The sequence below is a fragment of the Heloderma suspectum genome, chromosome 1 (genome assembly GCF_057233095.1).
Source record: "Heloderma suspectum isolate Gila_16-S chromosome 1, 16-S_ref, whole genome shotgun sequence".
Classification (NCBI taxonomy): Eukaryota; Metazoa; Chordata; class Lepidosauria; order Squamata; family Helodermatidae; genus Heloderma; species Heloderma suspectum.
In genome coordinates this window covers 239,550,427-239,568,512 of record NC_139458.1, presented here as the reverse complement: position 1 = coordinate 239,568,512, position 18,086 = coordinate 239,550,427, and the positions used below count along the sequence as shown (strand labels likewise).

The window sequence follows — 18,086 nt, the reverse complement described above, 5'->3', positions numbered from 1 at the left end:
TTGAAGATAAAGTTGCTCAGATTCATCATGAATTGGACACCACGATTAATGCAGTTCCATTGGTAGAGGCGTCCAGAGCACCGTCTGGTCCAGTTTTATTGGATGAGTTTCAGTTATTGCGGCCCAAGAATGAGGACAAGGTGCTTGGCCAAGTCTGGTTGACCACCTGTGTGCTCAGGCCTTGCCCTTTATGGCGTATTACATCAAACAAGGTCTGGCTGGGTCCAGGACGTTGTAGATTCCTCCTTGAGAGAGGGAGTGGTGCCTGCCGCTTTAGAAGAGGCAGTAATCAGGCCACTCCTGAAAAAGCCTAACCTGGACCCAGAGGTTGTTAACAACTATAGGCCAACATCCCTTTCCTGGGCAAGGTGCTTGAGCAGGTGGTTGCAGGACAACTCCAGGCACATATGAATGAAACGTATTATCTAGATCCATTTTAATCGGGCTTCAAGCCTGGTTTTGGAACAGAAACTGCCTTGGTCGCCCTATGGGATGACCCCTGCCAGGCAGTAGTGTAGTGGCAAATTCAGAAGTGCAGGTTCCCTTATGATAGTCACAGCCACGCCCCCTCACAGCCACGCCCCCTTCTAAGATTATACATCTTTGTAAGATTATACAATAAAAAAGAGCTTTCAGTCACTTTGGAGTTGTGTTGAATGATGAATGCAGGATGAAAGTATGTCTTTTTGAGATTCAACAAGAACAAGACAATAGCTTCCAGAAGTTCCAACTGATCACCCCCAGTGCCAGAAACACATCTTGCTATATTCTTCCTAGGCAGCATTCTGGATTGTTGATCACTGTTTTAGTTTCTTTTAACATTCTGTGGCCTCTGCAACCACTAACTTCATAGGGTTTTTTCATGAGTCCAGAGTCCATAGTTCAGTCATCTCTTAGGGTATTTTAGTTGGATCCAGCCTTAGTTATGCTTAGAGTAGACTCACTGAAATCAGAGAAACTTAAGATAGTCATAAGTCATGACTAACTTTTCCCATTGATTTCACTGAGTACACTAAGCAGGACTAAGTCTGGATCCAACCCTTCATGTGGCCTTCTGAGCAATGTCTCAACCTTGGGGAAATCATAGCACACAAAAGCATTCCTCTGGACCCACATTCTCTAGTTCAAGAAACAACTGCCACTGCCACTGCTAATGATGATATCCTCAAAGCCACTCAGCAAGGGCCAGCTCAAGGCCACGATGGGCCCTGGAGTAGCCACCTGTAGTGAACCTCCTACTCTGCCCCCATTACTGAACTCATGCACAACATACACACATATACAGTCAGGGCCAGAAATATTGGAACAAGGATAACTGTTTTGGCAATTGGCCTCTGTACACCATCACATCGAAGTTGAAAGGAAACACACCCAGATGGGAGCGAAGTCAGGACTTTCAGCTGTAATTCAAGGGGTTTGATAAAAGTGGGGCACTAACCATTTGGGAAGGACAGCCAGTGGCATACCCCCCCCCCCCATCGTTGGTGGCTCACAAGTAATGGAACGAATGGCTGACAAGCAGCTGCATGGCCAGGTGTGGCCTGTTTCCTGGGTACCCCATGGCCAGTCAAGCAGATAAAAGGCCTGGAGGTGGTTCTGAGTGTTACATTTGCATTTGGTAGCTGTTCACTGGAACTCCCAACATGAGGTCCAAAGAAGTGTCCATGCGAGTGAAGGAGGCCATTATTAGGCTGAGGAAACAAAATGAACCCATCAGAGAGATAGCAAAAACAGTTGGAGTGGCCAGTACACAGGTTGGAGCATCTTGAAAAAGAAGGAATTAACTGGCAAGCTCAGCAACAGCAAAAGGCCTGGAAGACCGCGGTAGACAACTAAAGTGGATGACTGCAGAATTCTGCTCATGGTGAAGAGGAACCCTTTCACAACATCTAGCCAAGTCAAGAACGCTCTTGAGGAGGTAGGCATGTCACTGTCAACATCTACAGTCAAGAGACGGCTAAATACAGAGGCTTCACAACAAGGTGCAAAGCACTGGTAACGCTCAAGAACAGAAAGGCCAGATTAGCCTTTGCCGACAAACACCTAAACAAGCCTGTCCAGATCGGGGATAAGATTCTTTGGACTGATGAAACCAAGATCAACTTGTGCCAGAATGATGGGAAGAGAAAAGTATGGAGAAGGAAAGGAACAGCTCATGATCCAAAGCATACCACATCATCTGTCAAACATGGTGGAGGCAGTGTTATGGCATGGGCATGTATGGCTGCCAATGGAGCTGGGTCACTGGTGTTTATTGATGACCTGACTACTGATAAAAGCAGCAGGATGAATTCTGAAGCGTATAGGGCTATACTTCCTGCTCAGATTCAGCTGAATGCTACCACACTGATAGGACGCTGCTTCATATTGCAGATGGATAATGACCCAAAACATACAGCATAAGCTACCCAAGAGTTTCTGACGGCAAAGAAGTGGGATGTTCTTCAATGGCCAAGTCAGTCACCTGATCTCCACCCAATAGAGCATGCCTTTCACTTACTGAAGACAAGACTGAAGGCAGAAAGACCCACAAACAAGCAGCAGCTGAAGGCAGCTGCAGTAAAGGCCTGGCCAAGCATCTCAAGGGAGGAAACTCAGCATTTGGTCATGTCCATGGGTCCCAGACTTCAGGCAGTCATTGGCTGCAAAGGATTTTCATCCAGGTATTAAAGGCAACCCTTAAGTTTGACATGATGTTGGTTTGTTCTATTACTTATGAGCCACCAACGATAGGGGTGTGTGTATGCCACTGGCTGTCCTTCCTGAATGGTTAGTGCCCCACTTTTGTCAAACCCCTTGAATTACAGCTGAAAGTCCTGACTCCGCTCCCATCTGGGTGTGTTTCCTTTCAACTTCAATGTGGTGGTATACAGAGGCCAACTGCCAAAACAGTTATCCTTGCTCCAATATTTCTGGCCCTGACTGTACAATAATAATGCAAAACCATTTTTCATTACATGCTTTAGTGGAAATCATCTTCCATGCTTTCCTGGAAGCCAAAGACTTATATCTCTTCCATGGTAGAATACAAATACAAACACAAGCTTCTCCTTTACAAAATAGAGTGCACACAGAAAACAAACATTGATGCATTCTCTCATACAAATGTACAGTCAAGAAAGAGACATAAACTGACTCACTGCCTCTTTCAGCTGCAACAGCCAAATGGGCTGTTTTGTTGTTATAAAGAAATGTAAGAGGCCTGTCAGGAATCCATGAGTGTTTACACCCCATTAACTTCTAGAGGCCTGTGCCTACCTTTTTTTTACAGTAACCTCCTCAAGACCATGTACTGTGGAGTGGCAAAACACAGACAGACTCCACCTTCCCCAGTTTCCCTCCCACTAAGCACACAGGGAAAAGCAGAAGGAAAAAAGAACTCACCTTTTCCAAAAAAGCACACACCGAGCAGTGAGTGCTTGGCAGGGCAAGTCCACCTATATATGCTAATAACTTTGGCCAAGGAGGGAAGATGGGCGGGGGCAGGGGCACGATCAAGAGGAGGGGAAGGAAGGGAATGGAGGAAGGGGAGTGTACAAAGTCAGGTGCGATCTCCATGCAGACAGCCAAGACGAAGGACGGAAACATACCACGCAAGCCCCCAACTCCCTTTCTCCTTCCCACAGCAATGATGGCTCCGTTGCCTCATAGCCTTCTGCTAACCTGGCACCCACAGCTGCAAGGAGCTGCTCCAGCTGCCATCGCCAGCAGCAGCAGCAGCCCCTTGGCAGTGCATTCCACGAGTGGCAGCAGCTGGAGCCCTGCCTGAGGAAGCTGCCACCAACCCCAGTGCAAGCAGGCAGCGTTCCCTTTCTGGAGTCACTGCAGCCCAATGTATGTTTATTTTGGAATAACTCCCTGCTATGTTCAATGGGCACTTTACTTGTAAGCATGTAAGCAAGCCTCCATTGGATGGTGTCATTTTAAGGCTGCCCAGACTAAAGGAAAGGAGAGCCAGTTCTGCACACACACACACACACCCCCCTAGCTAAAATGGGTTATATATATAACACACACAAAATCTCATTATTGCAGCGCCTTCTGCTTGCAGATTAGGCGAGTCAGCCTAATTCGCTCTTCCTCGGTCCAAACTCCCCAAGTCCTTGAGAGTCGTGATTGTGAAGCTGGGTCAAGCAACCCAATCAATGGGTTGTGCCATCCACTGATCCCAGCTGCGTGGGATGGAAGGGAATCCCCTTGCGTGCCTGCCCTGCCGAGCTACGCAGCGCTACGCCTTGGGGTCAGCTTGGTAGGAAGACAGCAAAGAGGGGCGCCACACAGCCCTCTGCAAAGGGACAGAAGGTGGCGAGGAGAGGCAGGGGCATGGCGGGGCAGGGTGCCCAGGTTGCAAGGTGGCAGCAGCGCAGCAGCGCGTGGTGCCTCGTTGGCCTTGCCAAGGGTGCAGGAGGTGAATTCTAAAGCACCGAACAACATCTCTCTGGATGGGTGGGGGATGGTGCAGGATGAGAGAGCGGCAGCTGCTACTGCAGCCTGAAATAGCAGCAGCTGTGCTAGGACTGGCGTGACAGCCTCTTTGGTGTTTCCAGTTGCCCATCCCACAGCAACAAGCTGGGACCCGGCTCCATAAAAAGTACCAGGACTGGCTAGAGTGTTGGACTGGGAGCCAGGAGATCTGGGTTCTAGTCCCCACTTGGCCACAGAAGCCAGTCACAGACTCTCAGCCCAGCCTACCTCACAGGGTTGTTGTTGTGAGGCTAAATGGAGAGGAGGGGGATTATGTACGCTGCCTTGGGTACCTTAAAGAGGAAAAAAGGCAGGATATAAATGTAATAAATGATGATGATGATGACTGAGATCTGGCAGGAATACACCTCTGCTACTGGGAGAGGGACAGGGGGAGTGTGACTCTGTTGATTCTCCTGGACCTCTCAGCGGCTTTCGATACCATCGACCATGGTATCCTTCTGGATAGGTTGTCTGGGTTGGGAGTTGGAGGCACTGCACTGCAGTGGTTCTGCTCCTACTTTGATGGCCGATTCCAGAAGGTGGTGCTGGGGACTATTGCTCTGTGCCTTGGCAATTATGCCATGAGGTTCCACAGCATTCTATTTTATCACCTATGCTGTTCAACATCTATACGAAACTGCTGGTGGAGGTTATCCAGGGGTGTCATCAATATGAAGATGACACCCAGCTCTATCTTTCCTTTTCATCAAATCCAGGTGAGGGAATGGCTGTTCTTAATCACTGCCTGGGCATGGTAATGGACTGGATGAGGGCCAATAAACTGAAACTCAATCCAGACAAGATGGAGGTACTGTTGGTGGGTGGTTCGTCTACCTGGCTAGGTGACGTTTGACCTGTTCTGGAGTGGGATGCACTCCCCCTAAAGGATCAGGTTTGTAGTGCACAGAAACTTCAGCTGGTCCAAAATAGGGCAGCAAGATTGTTAACAGGGACTGGCCAATGAGATCACATTATGCTAGTACTTTTCCAGCTGCACTGGCTGCCAGTCCCTTTCCAGGCCCGATTCAACGTGCTGGTATTAACATACAAAGTCCTAAATGGCTTTGGGGCCAGGTTAACTGAAGGGTTGCCTCCTCCCATATGTACCAGCCTGGACCCTAAGGTCATCCTCAGCGGTCCTTCCCCATGAGCCCCTGCCAAAGGAAGTGAGGTGGGTAGCTACCGGGAAGAGGGCCTTTTCTGCTGTGGCACCCTGGCTGTTGAATGAGCTCCCTAGAGAGGCGCTTGGCACCTACGTTGTTCTCTTTCCAGTGTCAGGTGAAGACCTTTTTATTCTCCCAGTATTTTAGCTTCTTAGTCCTTTAGCTTTAGTGTGTTAAATCTGTATTTTAAATCTCTGCATTGCTGCTAGGTTTTATTCTGGTTGTACTGTTATATTGTGGTTTTAAGCTTTCATATTTTATAATATTATAATATTTAACAAGATTTTATATTGTTTTATGCTGCGCTTTGGGGTTTTAAATTTTGTCAACCCTCCAAATTATGGGTGGTATAGAAATGAAATAAATAACTAAATAACTCAGAATTGAGTTTGTTTTTCTCCCAATTTGCTTAGGAATCCATTTCTTCTGTGGACCATATCAGTTAACTTCTTCATTTTAGTAATTTCTAATACCTTGATCACTCCTTAATAATTGTAACTCCTAATGGTAGGAGTTCCAATTGCTAGCTGCTTTTAACAGCAGCTAGCAATCCTAGCTGCTGTTAAAAGATTTGACAAAAGCAATCCAGATCCAGAAGCCCCTTGATAGTTCTCTTTCGGATCATTTAAGAGTCCCAAAGAAATGCATCTTGTGCTCACATGTTTAGGCAACTAGTCTGCCCCCTGGAGTTGTTTTGCTAGAGCCATGACCAAAGTAATACCCTGGTGGAAACAATTCTGTCTCTAGAGCAGGGGTGGGAACCTCTTCTAGCCTGAGGGCCACATTCCATTTCAGAGAAGCTCTTGGGGGCTGCATTCCAGTGGTGGGCAGGGCCAAAGGCAGAAGGGCAGGGGCAAAATGCCAGTATAGTTATTGTGGCGCTTATTGCCAATGACTAAGCCTTAGGGGAGGGATTTCAACCTTTTAGAATGAGGGGAAAAACTTCCCCAGAGCCAGGACACCACCAAACAATGGGTGGTTGGGTGAAAGTGGATGGGGCCAGGGAAAGGGGACATAGCTATTTGCCCCCCTCCCCCGAGAAACACATTTGGCCCCTGGGCCTGAGGTTCCCCACCCCTGCCCTAGAGAATATGCCTGCACCAAGGCAGGCTAAACATTTTTTCTTCCTTTGTTGAAATTTCCTGTGATTATGCTGAGATTATTACTAAAAATAATGTGTCAGCACCACCATCTATATTCCTCTAGCTGGAACTCGCTATCATTTCTTGAAGAGTATGAAGGAAATGCACAGAAAATGCTAGCAAATAATTTAAAGAATATAGTAAATGCTCTTTCATAGCATATCATAAATTACAAGTTCTCATGTAGAGATATTAATCCCACTCAAATGTTTACTGCAGTCTTATATTGACGGTGAAATGTCCCTCTTTTGTAGATTCTTGTGGACACCGTTTGGGCTTTGTCATACCTGACAGATGGTGGCAATGAACAAATACAGATGGTGATAGATTCAGGTGTTGTACCTTTTTTAGTTCCTCTTCTGAGCCATCAGGAGGTCAAAGTTCAGGTAAGCATTTTTTATTGTATGATATTGCATTATAACTGAAGTTATCACTGGCATATTGCCACAACCCAATTAACTTCATTGTTGTGTACAGATTCAAATGTAACTCTACTTGTTTTCATGCACATGTATTACCCAAATGTTGGGCAGTGCTTTTTCATTATGATTAAGTCAGCTGTGTCTTAATTCTTTTTAATTGCAGGGCATTTTTATTTTATTAATGTTGTAATCCGCCAGGATGTTGTAATCCACCAGGCTCTTCATGTTGGCTAAATTGAAGTTTAGCTATTGTAGGGATTGAGCATTGTAAATAATATGAACTTGGTATATACCTGTTGCTTTATAGCTGAATGGTTATAATGTGTGTCTCAGAAATTAATCCACATAAGGTAACCTCATGGTATAGTTGTTTTGAGGGTTGTGCAACTGCAGATTTACTTTGAAAATTGTTTCCATTAGACCTTGTTCTCAAGTGCTTTTTATATGTGAGAAATAAAACCAAACCAATAGCATTTTATCTTGCTACTGCTCTGTTCATGTTGTTTCAACTGGCTGGGATCTAAACAGATGTGTTATTCTTTTTCGTACTTTGAACAGGAAGTCTCATATGCCCTTTCCCTCAAATTGATTTTGAAACAGACTCCCATTCAAGAAACAAAATCCCCTTGGGCACATTAACTAGTTGCAGCAGGGTGGCGGTGGTGGGGATATTGCCTCTTCTTTCGTTTTACTCTTGTTTACATTTTACTTTGTTCTTCCAGTATCCCATAAGGAGGCAGCAGAAAATTTTCCTGCCTGCTGATGTCATTACTTGAATGAGACATAACCCTATGGAAGACAGGCAGGATGGGTGCCCATTTCAGAACTGACAGGCGGGCATCCCTCTTGTCTTTCTATCCTTTGTATGTTAACCACCCCATAGCCAGCCTTCCCCAGCATGGTGCCGTACAGACATTTTTGACTGCAACTCTAGTATTCCTCACCATAGGCCATGCTGGTTGGGGCTGATAGGAGTTGAAGTTCAAACATCTGGAGGGCACCAGGTTGGGGAAGGCTGCTGTAGATTATTGGCAGGTGTAACAGGAGGATATTTATATGTGAAAACAAATGAAGTTGAGGGAGAAGTTTAAAAATGGCAATAGCTGATCATAAACACAAGTCCGAATATGTGGATGTTGCCTGAAGTAGAACTTGAGTATTTGCCCAGATTCTTTCTTTATCTGTAGGGGCTGTCATAAGCCACACCCTCTCAGCCATGATGCGTTCCAACCTGCAGCATGGGGACAGCGAACTACATTTGCGTTGGAATTTGAATTAGCAGTCTTATTTTTTGTTAAAGTTTCATACTAAATAAGAACTGCATTAGAAAGAGCAGGAGCTCTTCTCTTTCCATTAGCTTTTGGAGGGTGGAAGCTGGGGTGGACACACTGGTGCCCCATTTCAGCTACATTAATATCTTGGATTTCTCTGTTGCTCCAGGGGGCAAGACAGGGACATTTCAGGGAAACACAATTTGGGAAAACATTAGGAGAACCTAACAGTAGAAGCTGTTCAACAGTGGAACAGACTGCCTTGGGAGGTCATAGGCTCTCTTTCACTGGAAGTATTTCAACAGATACTGAACAGCCATCTGACAGGGATGCTGTAGTTGCATCCTGCATTGCAGATCTGGCACTGAGTACAGGCTGGATCAGATAACCTTCATGGTCATTTCCAGCTCTGATTCTATCACTGATTTCTTTGGGCAGCTTATTTCCACCCCTGCTGACAGTGAACCAGGGTATGATCTGTCTGGACAATAATCTGTTTCTCTCTGCCATTTTTATCTCTCTTGTCTCTGTCCCTACCCTCTTTTTCCAAATTATTTTTTCTCAACAGTCAGCCAGCTTTCCGTGGCCACTGATCATGATCAGACTTTGTAGGGCTGTTTTTGGAGTCCGCCTCCTCCAGGGATTTTTTCTAAAAATGTGTTGTACATTTGCAAACCATAGGGAGGCTGGGTTCGGACGAACGCCTCCAGTGTGGGACAGCCCACCGTACTTCTCTTTTGACCACTATTGTGATAGCCTTGTAGTGAACTTCTCTCATTGTTCACTGTTCATGTTGCAACTGCTGAGGTGATTTTTCTTCTACCTTATGTTTCTGTCCTCTCGTTTTTTCTTCCTTTTATTTTATTAATAAAGTATATTTGTTATATAGCATCTTTATTATATAGCTGGCATAATACCTCCACTTTTCTGTCACTCTGGGTATGTAACATGCTTGTTATCTGGCTTTGATGAGTTACTATCCCTGAACTGGACCTGTTGATGTACAAGTTGGTTTCTGCAACTTTTTCTGTGTGTTTTCAAGGAATTATTTTCAATCACCATTCTCCATTGTTTGTGTTTTAAAAAAAATCTCAAAAGAACATTTCAAAAAGTGTGTGTGGTTGCGGGGTTGGGGGGCAGCTGGATCAAATGAGCACAGTCTATATGCATATGCCCCGTTAACATTCTACATGAGGTTCATATGAACTAGCCCTACGAATGATGCATGAATGATCCCTTTAAAAACAATTAAAGACGTTAATCAAATCATTTCTTGAAACATAGACTGCAGCACTGAGAGCAGTTGGCAACATAGTAACTGGTACTGATGAGCAGACACAAGTTGTTCTCAACTGCGATGTCCTCTCCCATTTCCCAAATCTTCTGACACATCCAAAAGAGAAGATAAACAAGGTGAGTAATCAGTGATGTTGAAATCTTACTATAATCTGTTCTTTAAGTTAACAGAGCAAGAAGCCTCAAGTTTTGCACTGTACAGCAAGTAGAATTTCTTATAATTTAAAAAGGATTATCCCCATTCCTACTAAGAATTTCAGCGTTTACACTGCTCTGGTGCTACTGTTAAAATGAGATTTATATTTGAGGACAATTCCTTTCTCCTTGGCGCAGGTGACAGGAGAAAGATTGTTGTGTACTGTGAAAAGCAAAATACCACTAATATGCTCAGTCCTGCTGTTATTGGCTGGTAACATCTAGCAAGAAAGGATTGGCTGGGTCCATGTGGTTAATGCCTCCTTGTGAGAGGGGGCAATTGTGAATATCCCCACTTTGGGCAAGATGGTGGTTGAATAGCTCCAAGTTCTCTTGGATAAAAGTGATTTTCTAATCCCATTTCAGAGCTGGTTTTAGCATAGAAACCACCTTGATGATCAGTAGAGAGACAAGGTAGAGTGCAACCTAAGTGATTCTCCTGGACTTCTCAGCAGCTTTTCATACTATACACCATGGTATCCTCCTGGGCTGGCTATGTGAATTAGGTGTCAGGAGCACTGTGATACAGTGGTTCCACTCCAGTTTGCATGGCTAATTCCAGAGGGTAACCTTTTAGATACCTCTGTTAAGGGATCTCACAGGGTTCCATTTTGTCCCCATGCTAATTAAAAACAATATGGAGCCACTGGGAGAGGTCATTTTGAGTTCAGAGGCAATAGAATGCCGATAACACTCAGCTCTTTCTCATCTAAATTAGGTGGGACAATAGAAGTGCTACATTGTCTGAACTTGATAATGGGCTGGATGAGGGACAATAAGCAGAAATGGAGTCCTGATAAGATGGAGGTACTGCAGGTGGATGGTTCCCTAGTCTTGGGAGAGGAATTTCAACCTAGTTTGGATGGGGTTGCCCTCTGAAAGATCAGGTTTGCACTTTCAGAATACTCCTTGATGCAGCTTTGTCACTTGGCTCAGGTATCCTCAGTGGAATGGAGTGCTTTCCACTAGCTGAGGCTGGTATGCCAACTATGACCTCTGCCTGGCAGGGATAGTCTTGCAACCATGATTCATGCTGTAGTAACATTCTGCTTAGACTAGTGTAATATGTTGTATGTAGGGCTGCCCTTGAAGACTGTTTGTAATCTGCATGTTCAAAATACAGGATTTTTATTGGTATGACTTCCTGGGTACATATCTCACCAGCTTTGAGAGATCTGCACTGGCTACCAAATCACTTCCAAGTTCAATGCAAGGTGCTGGTTTTGACCTTTAAAGCCCTTCACAGTTGCCTTAAGTAGCACCTACTTCTATATCATAGGAGATGCCCATGGAGACTTCCCATCTGGAGGCTTTCCATCCAGTTGGTCCATTGTGCTCTGTCTCTATCTCTTTTCTTTCTCTGTATTTCTCATTTTCCTTGCTGCAATCCAGCTCAAGCCACAAGAACAAGAAGAGGGGGAGCGAGAACTGCAGGCAGGTGCAAGTGTGAGTTTGAAGGCCTCACCATGGAATGTGGTGGTGAGAGTGGCTTTCCAAAACACAGTCCTCCTGCTGTGCTTTGTGGTTGGGCCTCATCTGTGCACCTGCCTGCCTCCAGCTCGCTCTCTCTCTCTCTCTCTCTCTCTCTCTCTCATTCTCAGTTTCTCCTTTCTGCTGGATCATGGCAAGGAGAAGAATAAATAGAAAGTGCTGCAGGCAGGCAGGTACTCCTGAGATAGTAAGGGCTTTTCAAGATGTTTGAAAAGAATGCACTTTTTTCTTAGCATTAAAATAGTGTTATCCTGGAACTAGTGCTAACAAAGAGGAGAAATCTAGCTGCAGACATGGAGGGAGGGAGCCTTTCTCTTAAAAGGGCAGTGGTGTGTTTTTGGCCCAGTGCAGGGCGGGGGGTGGGGGAGGAAGCCGCTCATTGTGTGAGCCACCTAGGAACACATTGGGACCTACCTGTGGGTCACAACCCACAATTTGAGAAATACTACAGTAGATCCTGTAGTTATTTGTTCATGGAAGTTTTGTTGAACCCGTTTCAGGCTCAATTTTGTTGTAAAGTTTTGTTGATTTTTATGGTCATTTCCTAGAAGAAAAGTATCTGAGCTATGCTGGCTGGGGATGATAGGAGTTGTATTCCAACACATCTGGAAGACACCAGGTTGGGGAAGCCTGCTATAGCTCAATGGCAAAGCAGACATTCTGCATGAAGAAGGTCCAAAATTCCTGGCATCTCCAGTTAATATCTCTGCCTGTGTGAGGCAGCCTCATATGCTCATATGCAAATTTTGTTTTGATTATAGGAAGCAGTTTGGTTCCTTTCCAATATCACCGCAGGAAATCAGCAACAGGTTCAAGCTGTAATAGATGCTGGACTTATCCCTATGATAATTCACCAGCTGGCTAAGGTCAGTCAAATGCCAGAATTTCCTGTTGCTCATATTTTTGATAAACTAGCATGAGATCGTATGTCTACAGGTGCTACTTTGCTAATACAAATAATCTTTTATATCCTCTAGGGGGACTTTGGCACACAAAAGGAAGCTGCTTGGGCAATTAGCAACTTAACAATAAGTGGTAGAAAAGATCAGGTGTGTGTGTCTTAAGTAGTCCAAGTAGTAAATTTAGAATAAGTTGTAAGTAAGATCACATGTAATTCTAAGTATCTCTTGCTTCTATTTAGGTTGAATACCTTGTGCAACAGAATGTAATCCCACCATTCTGTAACTTGCTCTCAGTCAAAGATTCTCAAGTTGTGCAGGTGGTTCTGGATGGGCTGAAAAACATTCTAATAATGGCTGGTGATGAGGCAAGCACAATAGCAGAAATTATAGAAGAATGTGGAGGTAAGGTGTGATTTGGTAAGGTAAGGTATAATATCCATGGGATTTTATTCTCCCTCCCCCAAGAAAGCCTGCGATGCAACAATTGACATACTGACTTTGTTCCACGTAATGGCATTGGTTCAGTGGCAAATCATGGTTTAACTAACCAACAAATTGTGGGGATGCGCACTGTGTACTATGGGTTAACTTTGGGTTGTTTAACCCATGAACAACCCAGAGTGCCTGGGTTCAGATGTCACGGTAACAATCGATGAATGTTGTAGGTTGTTGCCATAAACCGAAAATGGCTTGCGTCCCCACAATTCATGGGTTAATTAACCCATAATTTGCTGCTGAACACTGCTGTTATGTGCAAACAGCCCCATTGTGATACTTAGCCTGTTCTTATTCTAACAGGAATATGGTGATCTGGAAGTGGAGGGTTTCTTTTTGACTAACTTGTAATTCTTAGAGCACATCCCAGTGATTACTAGGCTTCTGGTGCTGGTTCCTCTCTGCAGGCGTGGTGGGGGGATGTATTAGAATGGACTGCTCCTACAGGCTAATGGATCTGAATCAGTTCCTTAGAGCCCTTGAAGAATTTCTGGTTGGCATGTCTGCTGCTTCTGTCAAAGCCCTGGTTCCATGTGATATGTAGGTAACTAACACAATTGCTCCTGTGTACCTTCTCCCACTAAATGAAGCTCATTTGGTCCCTCAGTTTACAAAGAAGTTTGGGTTATTGAGGCAGTTGGGATGAAAGTTGGAACACAACTGGCAGTAAACCCAAGCTGAACCCAACTGTACACAGTTAAGAGTTAATTTAAAGCCTACTCTGGTGATTACGACAATGCAGCAACAATACTTCACCATCGCCATTGCACCAGAACAATGCTATCCAGCAGAGCTTTTTCTGAGTGGTGTAAAGTCTTCTCTAGCTTAGCCTGGAATATGATTTTAAGGATCCCCTAGAGGTTCCCTGCTAAAGATTTCAAGGTTAAAATCGTCTACATCTGTCTTAAATTGAATGTCAGTAGTTCAGCAGTACATTCAATGGATGTGTCTAGAGCACTATCTATTTTATTGATTTAATTTCAATTACTGAGGCTTGAGGACATTGACAAGAGGATTGTACCTCCTGGATTATAACATCTAGCTTGAGAGGGTTGACCAACTGGGTCTAGGAAGTGTTTTAAAGGAGGCAGTTATGAAGCCACTCCTAAAATAGCTTAAGAAATATGTTTGAACAATCTGTCAGTCACAAACACTCACTTTCTGGGTAAGGTGCTCTAGTGGGGGTGGCCATATGATCTATCTGGATCCATTTCAGATGGAAACAGACTTGGTTGCCATGGTAGATGATATACACCAGAAACTGGATTGGGGAAAGGCGTCCCTGTTGGTTCTGCTTGTACCCCTCATCAATTTTAGATACTATCAGCCATGGTATACCTCAGGACCAAATTGCCAGCATAGGACCTGGAGGCACAAATGTTGCACTGGTTTTGGTCCTTTCTGGATGTATGGTTTCAGAAGGTAGTTCTGGGGGACTCCTATTTGACAATTTGACTGCTGGCTTAGAGCAGGGATAGGCAACCTATTTCAGTTTGTGGGCACGTTTGGCAATGTGAGAAACTGTCATGGGCACCACCACAAAATGGCTGCCATGGGAGGCATAGCTAGTCACAAACAACTGCCATGACACACTAAACAACTCCTTTGAATCCATAGTTTTCCATGCCTTTTTTTCTTTTTTCTCTTCTCTTTCTTGGTAACTGGATGGGCTGCAGAAGAAAACTTCAGTCTGGAGCTCCCCATCATCTTCATTTCTTAAGAATGTTTCTGAGCATCATATAGCCTAGAGGCATTAATGGGAAATGAAGATGGCAGCAGCTGGAGGCCCTCATTTTGCTTAGAAGTGATCCCAACTGCCAGTAAGAAAATGTGTTAATTAAAACAAAAAAGTGGGAGGGGTCGGGCACCTTGGTGAGCATCAAGAAAGGTGTCCAGCAGCACATTAGTGTCTGTGGGTACCATGTTGCCTATCTGTGATAGAGAGTCCCACAGGATTTCATCTTGACCCCCATGCTTGACATTCATTTTTATTTAATTTTTATTTACGGTGATCTACCTAAAGGTGCTATTGTTGTACAGAATATAATCTTAGTATGACTGCATAATAAAGATCAGAAATGTTGGCACAGGATTAGATCCAAAGGTGTGTGTGTGTGATTTTACTCTGTAGCAGTTGCCCCACATGCAGTGTGGAGGGTTGCTATAAAGGGCCCCTAGCTTTCAGTTGGGGTCATTTTGGGAGGAGATGCTGCCACCCTGTGATGCATGAGTGGAAGCCAGCTCGCCATGCCTGGATCCGCACCTAGTAGTTAAACACAGTCCACGTTCTCTTCCAAAGAGACCTGGAAGGCTGCCACTCCTGCACATTGCTTGTTCTGTTTTCTTCTTAAGTATGGATAAAGTAGTGTAAGTATGTTTACCCAGATTCAGGAAGATTATGACACAGAACAGGGCTGTTGCTAGGTTCTTAAAAGATCCGTCTCACATCCCCCCCCCCCCTACACACACACAAATATGAGATGTGTGGTGACTGGGTGCATACTTCGAGTCACTTCAATGTGGACCCCACTTCGGTGCTTTGGGAAACATCTCACTTCCGCTCAGACCAATTTGGAGTCGATCCAACTTGATACCGAAGGCAGTCAAGTTTCAGAAAACCAAGGCTTTGTGCTTCCTGTTGACTATCATGGGAAACTAAAAAAAACCCCACAGTAATTTTTTTCTCTTAACCAGAATTGGATGATAGTTGCAAGCATAGTAGCCCCTTAGGAGGGGATTACCCATGCCCAATGTCAGAAAAATAGACGCAGGGGTTTTTTTGTGTGCTAAGTGCCTTTATATTTTGATTTTCTTCTAAAGGGAACTGCTAATAATGTTTGTTTCTTGGCAGAATTGGATGAAAATTGCAGAACTAGTTGCCCCATATGGGGGGATCACATCCACCAAGTTGCAGAATGACAGCCACAGTGGTTTTTTTGTGCAAGAGCAGCCTTGACATTTTGACAGCCTCTAAAAGAGGAGATAGTTATCTCCCTATGTTCCTTGCGGACTGTTGTTCTAAAAATTGCAGACAGCCTAGAGGTGTCCCTAAATAATAAACCAGCAAAATTTCAGAAGAATAGGTGCAGTAGCTCAGGTGGAAGGGGAGTTCTCCAATGGGGGGGGGGGTAATTTGCTTTCCTTTTTCTTCACCCTCTTCATGTTTTTTGTGTGTGTTAATTTGTATAAAAATGTCACAGATCATAGAGGTGTCCCCCAGGCAAGAAACCTGCAAAGTTTCAGAAGGATAGGAAAAAGGGCTAGGGAATTATGATGCTTGAAATCCAATTTAAGGCTTTTTCATAGTGAAGTGTGGTGGCATTGGAAGAATGGCCATTTTATGGTCCCATCCTTGCCCTCCCACAAAGCACAGTGATGGAGCCCATGGTAGAATGTGCCCTAGGATTAGAGGGTGGATTTGTCAGTCACTCAACCACACTCCCTCCCTCCTACTCCAGTGTTTAGAGAAACTAAACCAAAATATGATATTTTGAGACAAAGTCTGTCAATTTCTGCTTGGGCTTCAGACTTGGTCTGAATTCAGTGCACATACCCAGTATTTTATATATGCCTATAAATTCAGAATTACCTGAATTTATTTACATTTCACCAGTGTTAGCAGCAGGGGAACTTGGGCAGGAGGGTGCTGTTGCATTCATGTCCTGCTTGTGGGTTTCCCATAAGCAGCTGATTGGTCACTGTGTGAACAGAATGCTGGACTAGAAGGGCCTTGGTCTGATCCAGCACAGATCTTATGTTGTTAAATAAAGAGTGCCTCTAAGCATATGCAGAATGCTTTTCTCTCACCACTGAGCACTTATAGCCTCCTCCTACCCATTCTGTTTCTCTCCATGCAACAAACCCTCCTCATTCTTCCATCCTCCAGCAACTCTTCATAAAAACTTAGGTTTTGTTTTATGCAGCTCTCCTCTACCTCCTCCTTGTTATGTGCAAGCTCTCGTATCCTCCTCCCCATAACTTCATTTGTGCTAAGACTTCACCAGGATTCAGCCAAGGAGTCTGTTTTCAAAACTAGGGCTAAGTTATGGAGAAACTCTGAGCATGTACCTTTCCCTCACCACTGAAGCCAGAGTCCATGCAAAAAGGGAAAAAAACCCACAGATGACAAAACATGCATAGGACTGGGGTAATTGGGTAGTCAGTTCAATGGACTGGAATTGGGTGGCAAATTTATTAAACCTGCAGTACCATGCTTACAGCTCAGGATTTATTTCTGAGGAAACATGCCGAAAATCAGACTGTCAGCCTGCAAGAGCAAAAGTAACTTGTGCTGGAATTCTATGTACACTTCCCTGGGAGTAAGCCCCATTAAACATAACGGGGCTTACACCTGAGTAGGCATACATAGGATTGTATAAGTGATCAGTATTTATCTCTTGCCAACCCCCCCCCCCCAAATGTTTTATTAAAGTTTTCCATTCATAGGAGCATAGGAATCTCCCTTATACTGAGTCAGGATGTCGGTCCATGTAGCCCAGTATTGTTGACACTGACGGGCAGCAATGGCTCTGCAGGGTTTCAAGCAGAATTATTTCCTAGAGCTACCTGGAGATGCCGGGGATTGACCCTGGCATCTTCTGCATGCCAAGCATGTGCTCTACCACTGTGCTGTGGCCCTTCCTATTGCTGGATAATGGCAACTAACAGTAATAACAACAACAAACAGCTCCAGATTCCTTCCTCTGCAATCATGTGAACCTACTTTTCTTGAAGACCGGGGTGAGGAGGAAAAGGGGAAAAACTAATCCTCTTGTTTGTTTGTATAAAGTCAAATACAATTCAGGATTTCTCTTGCCCATCACCTCCTCTTGAGAATTCCCCAAGACATGCTCTGGATTGAGTAAAGACGAGAAAGAAAGACCAGGATAGGGGAGGGAAGAAAAGGAAAAGAATGGTGATTGGAAATGGAGGGGGGAGAGAGAGAATTCCTCAATCCAAGTGGCTTCTTTCAGAGAGATAACAGTTCAGAGTAATGTAGGAGGTTATGGAGGGTTTGTGGGGGTTGTACTTTTATGTGGAGAGGTGGCAGAGGGCTTTTTCTTGCTGTTCTAAAACTAAAACCTATTTAAAATCTGTAGCACTTCCTGGATGATGATATCACATAGTCCTAACCTTCCTTTTGGTGTCATCTGCTGCCTGCAGCTATTTGGGAGATCAGGGGGACACATGCGCAGGTGTGCCTGTCTATGGCAACACCCATGATGCAGAACTAACTGCAATG

At 44.5% G+C, this 18,086-nt stretch overlaps 1 protein-coding gene across 2 annotated transcripts in view; it reads left to right on the top strand.

The window, feature by feature from the left end:
• Window positions 1–18,086, top strand: part of KPNA3 (karyopherin subunit alpha 3) — an 86,535-nt gene that overhangs the window by 55,532 nt on the left and 12,917 nt on the right. The window contains exons 11-15 of one of the 2 annotated variants that reach the window (XM_084821490.1): window positions 7,027–7,158; window positions 9,750–9,878; window positions 12,209–12,313; window positions 12,425–12,496; window positions 12,589–12,751. In XM_084821490.1, coding sequence (XP_084677616.1) covers window positions 7,027–7,158; window positions 9,750–9,878; window positions 12,209–12,313; window positions 12,425–12,496; window positions 12,589–12,751 — 601 coding nt within the window. The remainder of the gene's footprint in view (window positions 1–7,026; window positions 7,159–9,749; window positions 9,879–12,208; window positions 12,314–12,424; window positions 12,497–12,588; window positions 12,752–18,086) is intronic. The other variant, XM_084821501.1, reaches the window with a different exon arrangement.